General features: G+C 43.7%; 1 protein-coding gene across 1 annotated transcript in view; it reads left to right on the forward strand.

Moving 5' to 3' along the window:
- The window catches only part of LOC136624368 (oocyte zinc finger protein XlCOF22-like), a 28,770-nt gene extending 15,764 nt beyond the window's left edge, over positions 1-13,006 (forward strand). Inside the window, exons 3-7 of the mRNA XM_066598334.1 lie at positions 157-336; positions 426-549; positions 632-696; positions 1,067-1,169; positions 10,632-13,006. Of these exons, the coding sequence (XP_066454431.1) occupies positions 157-336; positions 426-549; positions 632-696; positions 1,067-1,169; positions 10,632-11,806 (1,647 nt within the window). The 3' untranslated portion in view covers positions 11,807-13,006. The remainder of the gene's footprint in view (positions 1-156; positions 337-425; positions 550-631; positions 697-1,066; positions 1,170-10,631) is intronic.
- Positions 13,007-13,502: the final 496 nt, after the last annotated feature.

Raw genomic sequence — 13,502 nt, forward strand, 5'->3', positions numbered from 1 at the left:
CGTTCCATCATTCTGTACTGTTTTTCTATGACGGAGTAGAACAACGGAGATGATGAACACAGATGTGAAGAGAATCTTAATATTTGTTAGCTATAACTGAGATAAAGGACTCTGGGAATGTCTGTGATATTTATGGATGTGTCTCCCCATAAACAGGATTACACGGTAGTGAAGAAGACTTCTAGTGATGGCTGTCAGGCCCCGGTGTCTGATGGATGGGGAAGATCCCTGAGCCCAATCACAGGGCCTCCACCTCATCCCCTGATACAGGAGGAGATCAATGAGCAGAAGATCCTAGAACTCACCAACAAGATGATTGAGCTGCTGACTGGAGAGGTGACGCTGCTGGGAATGCTGGGACATTATACAGTAACGCTATGGTGATATAACATGTTTGGGTGATGACGGTATCATTGTGTTGTCAGGTTCTTATAAGGTGTCAGGACTTCACTGTCTATTTCTCCAGGGAGGAGTGGGAGTATTTAGAAGGACACAAGGATCTGTACAAGGACGTCATGATGGAGGACCACCAGCCCCCCCTATCACCAGGTAATAGACAGGACTAAATCCACACGGCCTTTATTATTTGTATGTAGAGAATAAATTCAGTGGCTGTCTGTGTTTTCTGCAGGTAGATCCAGTAAGAGAACAGCAGCGGAGAGATGTCCCCGGCCTCTTCTTCCACAGGATGATCAGGTAGATGGAGAGAAGGTCTCATGAAATCTCCCCTCTGGTCTGTAGGACGGCTGTAAAGGTCTTGTGTTCAGTCTTATTATATGATTGATACTTGTGTAATGAGAAAGCTGGAGATGGCGGGATTACAGCCGACCGCAGACATTAGATCTCCGCATCTTATCACTATTTTCTGGTTCTGGAGACTTCTGCTTGGAATAAAGAAGCAACAGGTTGGAGTTATACAGGAGACCTGCAGCTATTTGGCCCAGATCACTACTGCTGTCATGTCATTCCGGCTCCTCATACTAATTAATGACCTTTTCTGGCCATATAAAACCTTCCACACGACTTCTCCAACTGTGTGATGACTTTTACAATATTTATTTGACAGCTCGTGAAACTGGAGGAAGATCTGATCCCTATTGATGCTACAGAGACACATGTGAGGGGGGATCAGCCGTGTAAGGAGGAGATCCCTACAGATAACCCCCCAGGTGAGACTACATGTAGAGAAGAGTCTGTGTTGTCGGGGTTTTCAGCTTTATTTTCCCTTATTCCGCCAAATTACAGCCAAAAGAAAGTTCTATAAATTATGGAGTGACTGCTTGAACACATTCCTTCGTGCTGGTAGCAAAAAGGAGGGTAAGGGTCTATCCCCAGGGTATCATCAATAGTAACTCCACTTGGAGAGGTAGGTAAATCACACCCAAAAGGAATTTTTAGGTGTTTTTATTACAAAAAAAAAACATATGCAATGCGTTTCGGAGCTGTACAAAAGTGCCCTTTTCCAGCATAAACAACATAAAACAACTTTCATATTTATATATACTAGCCACTTACTAAATTGAACCCACTGGTTACTTTTCCCTCGCAGGCTTGTGGGACGCCGTCCCGATAAGTGATGTCAGCACATCCAGCCGACATGGCCGGATGACGTTGCAAAGATGTCCGCCATATGGAAGGCATATGCGCTCCACAGACTACTCCATCAGATACTAGTTAAAGCTTGTGGGAAAATGGCGAGTGACTTAATGAAGTCATCCTCAGCCGTATGGGCGCATAATGGCTGCTGTATGGAGCGCGTATGCGCTCCACACGTACATAGGAGAGCATGTATTATAAGTACCGTGTGCCAGACTGCAGAATTACAGGAAACACATCTAAAAAAGGATATAGAATAAAATACATGGTTGTGGAAAACATTCACTGTATAGAAGGAATAGGTTAAATCATTCTGGTATGAATATATCAATCTAATAAAAACTAAAGATTAATAATAATCCTATTTAAATTCTATATAAAAAAAAATTCATATTAAAATATATAAAGGTGAAAGCCCTCACCGACTGACTGACTCTCTACTAATTCTCTTAACTTCCCAGTGTCATACAAACATGCAATTTGGCAGGAGCATTCTTTGAGTCCTAAATAGGAAAAATAAAGGGGTCACAACTTGATTATTCAATGCCAATTGCAAAAGCAAGAGCAACCCTATGTAATGTAACTTCCCGGGGTTGTACAAGCGTGAAATTCAGTGCGAACATTTCTTTAGGTCCTAAATGAGAATGGGAGTGTGGCACATTCTGCAATGGGACATCGGTACATGCAGTCTGAGGAGAATCTAACGCTTTTCTGTGTATATATATTTTATTCCTCTGTTCCTCTAATAGTAATCTTGACTTCATAAAATGTTCCTTGCAAACAGCACCTAAACAGCTGTATCAAATTATCTCAGGCGAAGCCGGGTGTATCAGCTAGTATATATAGTAAATCAATTCATCTTATAGTAGCATTCAGACAACAGATATAAATACAATACATATAAAATACAGAGAGCTCCTGAGCCAGCCTCAATCCCATCGAATCTTGATTTCTTTACTAACAAACTTTATGATAAATACATTAATACAATATATATATTTATACATATATATATTTTTAGTATTTTTTTTATCTCTTAGGAATCCACGGACACACTAAGACATGTCCTGTTTCACATAGAGCTGCTCCCTTAAAGGTGTAGCTTTTGATTCATTGCCCTTTTCCAATCCACTGTCTAACTTCTTCCTACATTCTGATTGAAGCCTGTGCAGCTCTGACGTCTGAAGACGTCCGGCAGGGTATTCTTACTGTATACTGCCAGCCGCTTTGTTGTCTGGGACCTCTCCGGCATGTCACATACTGCAGTACTGGCTCTAGCCAGCAGATGGCGGTATTGTATAATGGCAAAAAGAGAGAGCCCCCTAGGAAACCCTGAATCCAAAATTGGATTGGAAAGGGTTAAAGTATACCTCCAGAATAAATGAAAAAAATTAATCAATGAAAAATTCCTTATGGGGCTGCTCTCCATGATCCTGGATCCATTGTGGGATTTCAAGCGTACCTTCTACACCAAAGTCTGCCAGGACTTCGGGTGGGTCTCCAAGTTTATTTTGGGGACCCTCCACTTGGCACCAGGTGAGTCTTATTTAACTTCTATATATATGAATTGTTTTCAGTATTGGATTTTTTTTGTGACATTTCAAGGCGCCGCCCCTATATTAATTTTTCTGTTTTTCAAAATAATTAAGGAAATATTTGAAATCAAATAAAGTGCAAAACTTTCAGTCCAGCTCACAGAGATTTCAAATAGCAGCTTTTTAGTAATCCATACATAATAAAATGTTATGTCATGTTTTTTTTTATATAAAGGCAATTTGAAGCATTTCTTCAATATACTCTTCTCAAAATAATTCATGGAACCCTTAAATTTTGCATTAGTTTTTGATGATTTCCATCCTCTCCAGACTCTTTCATGTCAGTCACATGGGCTCAGTGTGAACCTGTTTTCATCTCTGAAGAGAATGGGGTGCCAATGGCAGAAATAAGTGGAGTGAAAATTTGCCACTGTCTGACTCTTCAAAACAGAAATATTTTTACAATAACTTTTTATATTCATTTCTTATTTGCCAGGAAGCTACTATACAGTGGCTTATTGTGGAATTGCCCTCATAGTTCTTTTTCCAGCACATGATGGCGTTGGCCTATACATGGCTCCCCCAGTGGACCATGTTTCTATCCCTGGCTGCACATTCAAGGACCATGGTCAATTTGAAACCTGCATTTTTGATTATTTATGGCTCCAAAGCAGCTTATAACCTGACCCATTCAATTCAGTTTTTGTCATTTTTGCAATAGATACAACGAATATTCTTAACCTATTGTTTGTAGACCATGAGAGCAATTTACTGGAGACAAATAACCTTCTACAAGGGAGTATTACCATGGGCTGAAAACAAACCAAATCTGCAGCTCCCAGGAAACTTAGTTTTTTTTTTCACCTTCTGGCCCTCACATCAACAAAAGAGACACAGATTCCTATAGTTCCAGCCTAGATCCAGATCACAAGGCAGCGACTTTTCAGGAGAGACGTTCTCCATCACAACATTCCTCCAATGGCTCCTCTTCATTCGAGACAGTGGAACACAGCCTTAGGCCTCAGTCACACGGGCGTTTTTTCACGCAATTTGCGGATCGCATAACGGATGCGCATCCGCAAATCGCGTGACCGGGGCCGACGATTTGCTGAAAAATCTGCACCTAGCAGCGTTTTCAGCAAACGGCCCCGCTATCCTCTGCCACAGCTGTGGCACAGCTGTGGCAGAGGAGAACGATGTTCGCCCATTGAATTCAATGGAGCCGGCAATACAGCCGGCTCCATTGAAAGCAATGGGCTGCCAGCAAGTGCTGGATGAATTTTCGGGAAGGGCTTAAAATATAGGCCCTTCCTCGAAAACTGTCCTGAAAATGTGTAAAAATAAAAGAAAAAAGTATACTCACCTTTTTCCTGCAGCCGGAGTTCAGCCGCGTCCGGCCAGCAGTTCTCCTGAACTGCTCTGTGTAGTATTCAGCAGGCAGGGATTTAAAATCCCCGCCTGCTGAATGGGCTGCCTCTGATTGGTCACAGCCCTCACCAATCAGAGGCAGCTGTCACTCACCCATTTTTATGAATGGGTGAGTGCTGCCTCTGATTGGCTGAGCGCAGGGACCAATCAGAGGCAGCTCTCAGCTGTCATTCAATAGCTGCCGGAGTCCGGGTGATGAGGCTGGGGACTTATGGCAACTGTCTCAAGCTTTTTGTGGATGAGGATAATGAGACACAGTTGTCTGTCCAGTGAGGTAGTAGTAAGGGCAGTAAGTCCGAGGGAGGAGCGCACAGAGGATTCGGAGGAGGAGCTGCTGGACGATGAGGTGACTGACCCCACCTGGCTTGCTAAGCCTGCTGAGGACAGGGCTTCAGAGGGGGAGGCAACTGCAGCAGCAGGACAGGTTGGAAGAGGCAGCGGAATGGCCAGGGGCAGAGCAAAGAATCCTCCAACTGTTTCCCAAAGTACCCCCCTCGCAGCAAGCCTCCATGCAGGGGGCTAGGTGTTCAAAGGTGTAGATGTTTTTTAGTGAGAGTGTGGACGACCAACGAACTGTGGTGTGCAACCTGTGTCGCACCAAGATCAGCAGGGGAGCCACCACTACCAGCCTCACCACCACCAGCATGCGCAGGCATATGATGGCCAAGCACCCCACAAGGTGGGACGAAGGCCATTCACTGCCTCTGGGTCACCCCGCTGCCTCTTCCCCTGTGCCACAACCTGCCACACAGATCCAATCCCCCTCTCAGGATGCAGGCACGAGCGCCTCCCGGCCTGCACCCACACCCTCACCTCCACGGTCCTCCACTCCATCCAGCAATGTCTCTCAGCGCAGCGTTCAGCTGTAGCTAAAATGAGCGTTAAAGTGAAAGTGGAAATACGCCGCCACCCACCCGCATGCACAAGCTTTAAATGTGCACTTTGCCAAATTAATCAGCCTGGAGATGCTGCTGTACAGGCTTGTGAAAACTGAGGCTTTCAAAAACATGATGGTGGCGGCGGTCCCGCGCTACTCGGTCCCCAGTCACCACTATTTTTCCCAGTGTGCAGTCCCCGCCCTACACCAGCACGTCTCCTGCAACATAAACCGCGCCCTCGCCAATGTGGTTATTGGGAAGGCCCATTTAACCACGGACACGTGGATAAGTACTGGCGGGCAGGGACACTATATCTCCCTGACGGCACATTGGGTGAACTTGGTGGAGGCTGGGACCGAGTCAGAGCCTGGGACCGCTCACGTCCTACCCACACCCAGAATAGCGGGTCCTACCTAGGTGCTGGTATCTGCAGCGTTTTATGCCACCTCCTCCAAACCCCCCTCCTCCTCCTTTGCCACCTCCACCTCTCAATTAAGAAGTGTGAGCACGTCGCCAGCAGTCGGTAGCGCGCGGCAGCACAGCGGTGGGCAAGCGTCAGGAAGCCATGCTGAAACTAATCAGCTTGGGTGACGAGGCACATGGCCCCCGAGCTGTTGCAGGGTCTGACAGAGCAGACCGACCTCTGGCTTTTGCCGCTGAGCCTCCAACCGGGCATGGTCTTGTGAGACAACGGCGGTAACTTGATGGCGGCTCGGCAGCCTTACACACGTGCCATGCCTGGCCCACGTCTTCAATCTGATGATTCAGCGGTTTTTGAAAAACTACCCCAACTTGTCTGAGCTGCTCGGCAAGGTGCGCCGCGTCTACGCACATTTCCGCAAGTCCACCACGGACGCTGCCACCCTGAGGACCCTGCAACGTCTGTTTCAGCTGCCAGAGCACCGACTGCTGTACGACATGCCCACACGCTGGAATTCTATGCTGCACATGTTAGCCAGTCTATATTAGCAGCGTAGAGCAATAGTGGAATACCAGCTCCAACATGGGCAGTGGAGTGGTAGTCAGCCTCCGCGATTCTTTACTGAGGAGTGGGCATGGATGCCAGGTCCTCGGAAACTTTAAGGAGTCTACCCAAATGGTGAGCGGCGATGCGGCCATCAGTAGCGTTACCATCTTGCTGCTTTGGCCGCTAAGAAGTTTGCTGCTAAGCATAAAGGCCAACACTTTGTGGTTGGAACAGGAGACGGGGGATGGCAGTATGTCGCTTGATAGCCAAACCACGCTCATGTCTATATCTCAGCGCGTTTTGGAGGAGGAGGAGGAGGGGGAAGAGACAGCTGGCCACACTCCAGAGGGTACCCATGCTGCTTGCCTCTCATCTGTTCAGCATGTATAGGCTGAAGAGGAGGAGGAGGATCCTGAAAGTTATCCTCCTAGTGAGGACAGTGATGTGTTGTGTACTGGAACCCTGGCACACATGGCTGATTTCATGTCAGGCTGCCTTTCCCATGACCCTAGCGTTAGATGCATTCTGGCCAACACGGATTACTGGGTGTACACCCTTCTAGACCCACGATATAAGGAGAACCTTTCCACTCTCATTCCCGAAGAAGAAAGGGGTACGAGAGTGATGCAATACCACAGAGCCCTGGTGGAAAAAGTGATGCTAAAGTTCCTATCTGACAGTGCTAGCGGCAGAAGACGCAGTTCCGAGGGCCAACTAGCAGGGGAGGCACAGGGATCAGGCAGCATGTCCAGCGCAGGCAGGGGAACACTCTCCAAGGCCTTTGCCAGTTTTATGGCTCCCCAGCAAGACTATCACCACTCCCCAGTCAAGGCTGAGTCGGAAGGAGCAATATAAAAAGATGGTGAGGGAGTACATAGCTGATCATACCACCGTCCTCTATGATCCCTCTGCTCCATACAACTATTGGGTGTCAAAGCTGGACACGTGGCACGAACTTGCGCTGTACGCCCTGGAGGTGCTGCCCTGCGCTTCCGCTAGTGTCTTGTCAGAGAGGGTGTTTAGTGCAGCTGGGGGAATCATCACGGATAAGCGTACCCGCCTGTCAACTGACAGCGCCGACATGCTTACACTCATAAAGAGGAACAAAGGCTGGATTTCCCCAGACTTCTCTTCTCCACCGGCGGAAAGCAGCGGAACCTAAAGATTCTTTTCGCTGCAACAGGAGAAAAATGCATCCTCTATCACCACAAAAAAAGGGGGGATTAGCTTTGTCAATCACTCTCGGATATTATTACTACTCCTCCTAAAACAGCATGTCATCACGCTGAACTGCCAATTTATCTGTGGCCCAAAAGTCTCTTAAAAGTTATTTAAAATTTTTAAAAGTTTCAAAAGGTTTTATACTTTAACTGAAACTAATTTTTTTGGAGGGCTGCCTCCAGGCTCTGTTACAAATTAAGCAACAGCGAGCTGTATCTTTCAAAAAATGTTTAGGGGTTTCACCTGCCCTCATGGTTGAGCAATTTTTCAGGGGTACACTTGGTACACCAATTTTTCAGGCCCTTGCCTATACTGTTATCTAACTAGTTTTTTCGGCCTTCGCTTACACTCTTGGTAGCCAAATTTTTTCAGGTGTTCACCTATACCCTTGGTACACCAATGTTTCAGGGGTTCGCCTACACTCTTGCTACAGAAATGTTACAGGGGTCCGCCTATACACTTGCTACTGAAAGGTTTGAGGGGTTCGCCTATACTCTTGCTACAGAAATGTTACAGGGATCCGCCTATACACTTGCTACTGAAAGTTTTGAGGGGTTCGCATATACACTTGCTACAGAAATGTTACAGGGGTCAGCCTATACTCTTGCTACATGAATGTTACTGGGGTCCCCCTACGCACTTGCTACTGAAAGGTTTGAGGGGTTCGCCTATACTCTTGCTACAGAAATGTTACTGGGGTCCGCCTATACTCTTGCTACATAAATGTTACAGGGGTCCGCCTCTACACTTGCTACTGAAAGGTTTGAGGGGTCCGCCTATACACTTCCTACTGAAAGGTTTGAGAGCTTCGCCTATACTCTTGCAACAGAAAAGTTTCAGGGGTCCGCCTGTACTTTGGGTGCACAAAGGTTTCCCATAGCGGTGTTCAGCTGCCTGACACATATACAGTGTGTGGGGACACATGGATTTCCCATAGCTATGTAACTCACGGCACTTTGGGTCACACAAGGTGGAGGCTGTGACCGAGCCTGACCCAGGGCCCGCTCACGTACTTCCCACACAGAGTATTGCAAGTCCTACCTCGGTAATGGTTTCTCGGGCTTATGCCACCTCCTCCTGCTTGGGGCCTTGGGATCAGCGCTGGGAAACATGTATTTGCTCTCGTGTTACCACAGTTATCTGAGACACTGGTTTGAGCCAAACAAAAGGAGCGTTACTCAGTTAATGAGACGTTCACAGCTGTACTAGCATCCGAGTCCGCTTTATGCCCACGATTACTGATTGTGTGGGCCGAGGCCGAGGTCCTTGGCGGGATGAAACTCTGCCATGTTTGGGCACTCTGATTTCTTTATGTGTAATACCGCCTTTGAGTTTCATGGGCTCGCCTATGCTGTGGGTGCACAAAGACTTCCCATTGCGATGTTTTTCCTATCTGGCAGAAATACACTGACTGACTAGGCCAGAAGTGTGGGCCGAGGTCCTGCGTGGGTTGAAACTTTGCCATGTTTGGGCACACTGATTTCTTTATGTGTAATACCATCTTTGAGTTTTATGGGCTCGCCTATGCTGTGGGTGCACAAAGACTTCCCATTGCGGTGTTTTACCTATCTGGCAGAAATACACTGACTGACTTGGGTAGGGTGCAGACGGCTTTCCCATTGCATTGTTTTACCTATCTGGCACAAATACACTGACTAGGGCAGAAGTGTGGGCCGAGGTCCTGGGCGGGGTGAAACTGCCATGTTTGGGCACTCTGATTTCTTCATGTAATACTGTCCCTGGGTTTTCACTAAAGTGCAGACTATTCTCAGTAATTATATTTGGAGCGGCACCCATGCTAGAATCAAATTTTCCACTATAGCTAAGAAATAGCCGGCACCTGACATTAAACATTATTTTCACGCAGCTATTCTGGACCAAATTAAATAATGGTGGACAACATCTTCGAATAAAAGATGGGTTTTTAATTAAGTCCACCATCTTAGGAGCCCCAACGATTTCTCTCTTGTTGGTTAACCCCCCACCCCTACCATCTTGCTCTTTACTGAACCTGCAAATGCCAGCCCATATTTGGAAGCATTATGCTTTTTCATCAACAGCTTTGGTTCTGATCTCGGTCCTTCCCATACATTTTCTGTCCTCCATTCTCACAGATTTTGAATTTGAAGCTTGGAAACCTCTGGGCATAAGTAATATTGGTGATTTATGAGAATAACTCTATTAGAATTCCCTACAGTGTGTAAGTCATTTCAAGTACCTAGTAGTATGTCATGGTTTTTTTTCCTTTTTTAGACTGCAACATGTCATTCGATCCCTAGATCTTCATAAGCCTACATTCCCCAGGTCTGCTTTTTTCTGTTTATCTTCTCAGGCATCCAAGGGCATCTTCATCTTTTATGATTACTTTTTTCCTAAGTTCTCAAAGTAAATCTCTTCATATGCAACTATGGGAGCCTGATTTCAAACATCAATTCCACCTGAAGAAATGTTCAAAGAATTGAAGAACTGATCATTCTGCTTATTCAAGATATATATATATATATATATATATATATATATATATATATATATATATATATATATATATATCTATCTTGAAAAAGGAGGCTTATTCAGAGTTTTGTGCCTCCAAAATGTGTTGCCTGTTTTTTTTTTGGATGGATGTTTTGCCTATTGTGGTCCTCATTGAGATAAATAGATTAAACTCCATGTATTAGATTCACTTTTGAATTGTGGAGAAAGCCTGGAAGGGGGTATATGGTGAGCTATTCTTCCATTGAAGCTTGTATGTAGTGAAATGTATTTTATCCCCTGTTCTTAATTTTACAATGCCTTAGAATTAATGGCGCTTTAAAAATACATTATGATGAGTGCTTTCAGTGTTAATCTATTCTCTACAATATGCATCAGAAATACCCCTGCGCTCTGGTTTTCATATTTTTCCTATTGATTTGGCTCACAATTTCTATGGACATTTTATAAGTGTAACAAAATATTGATATAACTACTATTCAAAAACAATAAAATCCATGTTATTCTTGGCAGATAATGTAACAAGGAGCTCAGCGGGACATCTGCTATCTTCAGATTTTACTGCGAAAGATCATGGTATCATACAAGATACATATGAAGAACCTATTATTATCCCAGATATACCCTCAGCCCTTCGCAACAAAGATCTATTGTCTGATCCTTTTATACAGGTTCCATCTTCTGATTCATCAAAGACTCTAAATAAAGTGTACAGAACGGCCTTAGGAAATCAAAGAGTTCACACAGGGAAAAAGCTATATTCATGTACTGAATGCAGTAAATGTTTTACATATAAATCAAAATTTGTTGCACATCAGAGAATTCACACAGGAGAGAAGCCATTTTCATGTTCAGAATGTGGGAAATGTTTCAACCAAAAATCACCTCTTGTTAGACATCAGAGGCTTCATGCAGGAAAGAATTCCTATTCACATTCAGAATCTGGGAAAAGTTTTAACCAACAATCGAATATTGTTGAACATCAGAGAATTCACACAGGAGAGAAGCCATTTTCATGTTCAGAATGTGGGAAATGTTTTACATATAAATCAAAACTTGTTGCACATCACAGAATTCACACAAGAGGGAAGCCATATTCATGCTCAGAATGTGGGAAATGTTTTAACTTGAAGTCACATCTTATTACACATGAGAGAATTCACACAGGGGAGAAGCCATTTTTATGTTCAGAATGTGGGAAATGTTTTAGTGAGAAGTCAAATCTTGTTAAACATCATAAAATTCACACTGGAGAGAAACCATATTCATGTTCTGAATGTGGGAAGTTGTTTACAGCTAAATCTTCTCTTGTTAAACATGAGCCAACTCACACAGGGGAGAAGCCATTTTCATGTTCAGAATGTGGGAAATGTTTTGGCTATAAACCAGATCTTGTTATACATCAGAGGATTCACACAGGAGAAAAACTCCATTCATGTTCTGAATGTGGGAAATGTTTTACAAATAAATCGGAGAAGGTTAGACATCAGAGAACTCATACAGGGGAGAAGCCATTTTCCTGTTCAGAATGTGGGAAAGGTTATAGTCGAAAAATATGTCTTCTTGCACATCAGAGAAAACACACAGTAAGGAAATCATATTCATGTTCTGAATGTGGGAAAAGTTTTACTGTGAAATCAAATCTTATTGACCATCAAAAAACTCACACAGGGGAGAAGCCATGTTAATACTATTAATGTGGAAAATGTTTTAACCAGATATCACAGCTTGTTTGACATCAGAGAACTCATACCTCTGTACTCATACCTCTCATACCTACAAACCATATTCATGTTTGCAACAATGTAATTGTGTATAATTTTTTACTTGGAAATTAAATCTTGTTAACAATCAAAAACTCTGGGAGGAAGCCATATTAATCTTTTGAATTTGGGAAATGCTTCACCAACAAATCATATCCTGTTAAAATATTAAATAACGCATCAGGAAAGTGGCCTTTTTATTTTTAACTGATGTTTTTTTTTTATTTACTATTTAGGTCAAAGCAAAGCACATGTAATATAACATGATTGCAAAATATATGCAATTGCTAATTAATGTCTGCTATCCAAAGGTCAAAAAGAAATCAGATAGCACATCTATGTACCAACATTGTGCATATAATATTTCACACTTATATTAATAACTCTCAAAACTTTTTACCAATCATTAATGTTTAAAACTTGCATGCTTGTATTCATGTTAATGTTTTGAATTTGGGAAATGCTCCGCCTACAAATGACTTAGGGTGCCTGTCCATGGGCGAAACACGCCATGTGAAGCTTTCCGTAGCATTGCTAGGGAAAGCGCCGGCACACTGTCCATGAGCAGAGAATCATTGTGATTCTCTGCTCGCGGCGGGCAATTCGCAGCATGCTGCGAATTGCCCCGATTCTCCGCGGTCAGCCAGTCTATCAGATAGGGTTGACTGGCGGAGATTCAGCGGCGGCTCCTGCTCTAGGGTGGTGCCTCCAATGGCGGAGCTCCGCCATGGGATACCGCAACGACCGTGGACAGGGGGCCTTACTGTTAAACATCAAATAACTCGTCAGGTAAGAAGCCTTTTTCTTTTAAAATAATAACTAGTAAAAAAAATTCAACAAAAAAATTCAAATCGAAGTCACATGTATTACAATATGATAAAGAAATATATGCGACTGCCAATTAGTATCTGTTATTCAAAAATCTTATTGAACCCAGATAGCACAACATGTTTAAAGTCAGAGAATTCATACAAGGAACAAACCATATTCATGTTCCAAAAACATTGTAATTATGGGTAATGTTTTACTTGGAAAACAAATCTTGTTGACCATCAAAAACTCAGGGAAGAAGCTATAATAATCTTTTGAATTTGCGAACTGCTTCACCAACAAATCATATCCTGTTAAAATATCAAATGTAATATGAAATGTATGCAATCGCCAATTAATGTCTGCTATCGAAAGGTTAGTAAAGAAAATCCTGTGGCAGCAAGCACAGTACTTGATAAAGATCAGGAAACTGATCGAAACGTCGTATGGTGTGTGTGGAGGAATAAAGGAAGAGTTGATATTCTGCATCATTGCTTGCTGCCACAGGATTTTCTTTACTGGCTGTGCTGTTCTGGGGTCTAGCGATCCAGATCCCCTCTGTGGCTTGCATACGGTTGGTCCCACCCTAAGGGTTTGGTGGAGCAGTGCTGTCCTGCACTTCATTATACGTGCTATCGAAAGGTTAAACAGAAGCCAGATAGCACATCTATGTACCAACCTTGTGCATGCAATAGTTCACATTTATATAATTAAATCTCAAAACTTCTTGCCAATAAATAATGTAAATAAAACTTGCATGCTTGTGGTCTTGTTTTGAATTTGGAAAATGCTTCATCTACAAATCACTTAC

This window comes from Eleutherodactylus coqui, chromosome 4, assembly GCF_035609145.1.
Source record: "Eleutherodactylus coqui strain aEleCoq1 chromosome 4, aEleCoq1.hap1, whole genome shotgun sequence".
NCBI lineage: Eukaryota > Metazoa > Chordata > Amphibia > Anura > Eleutherodactylidae > Eleutherodactylus > Eleutherodactylus coqui.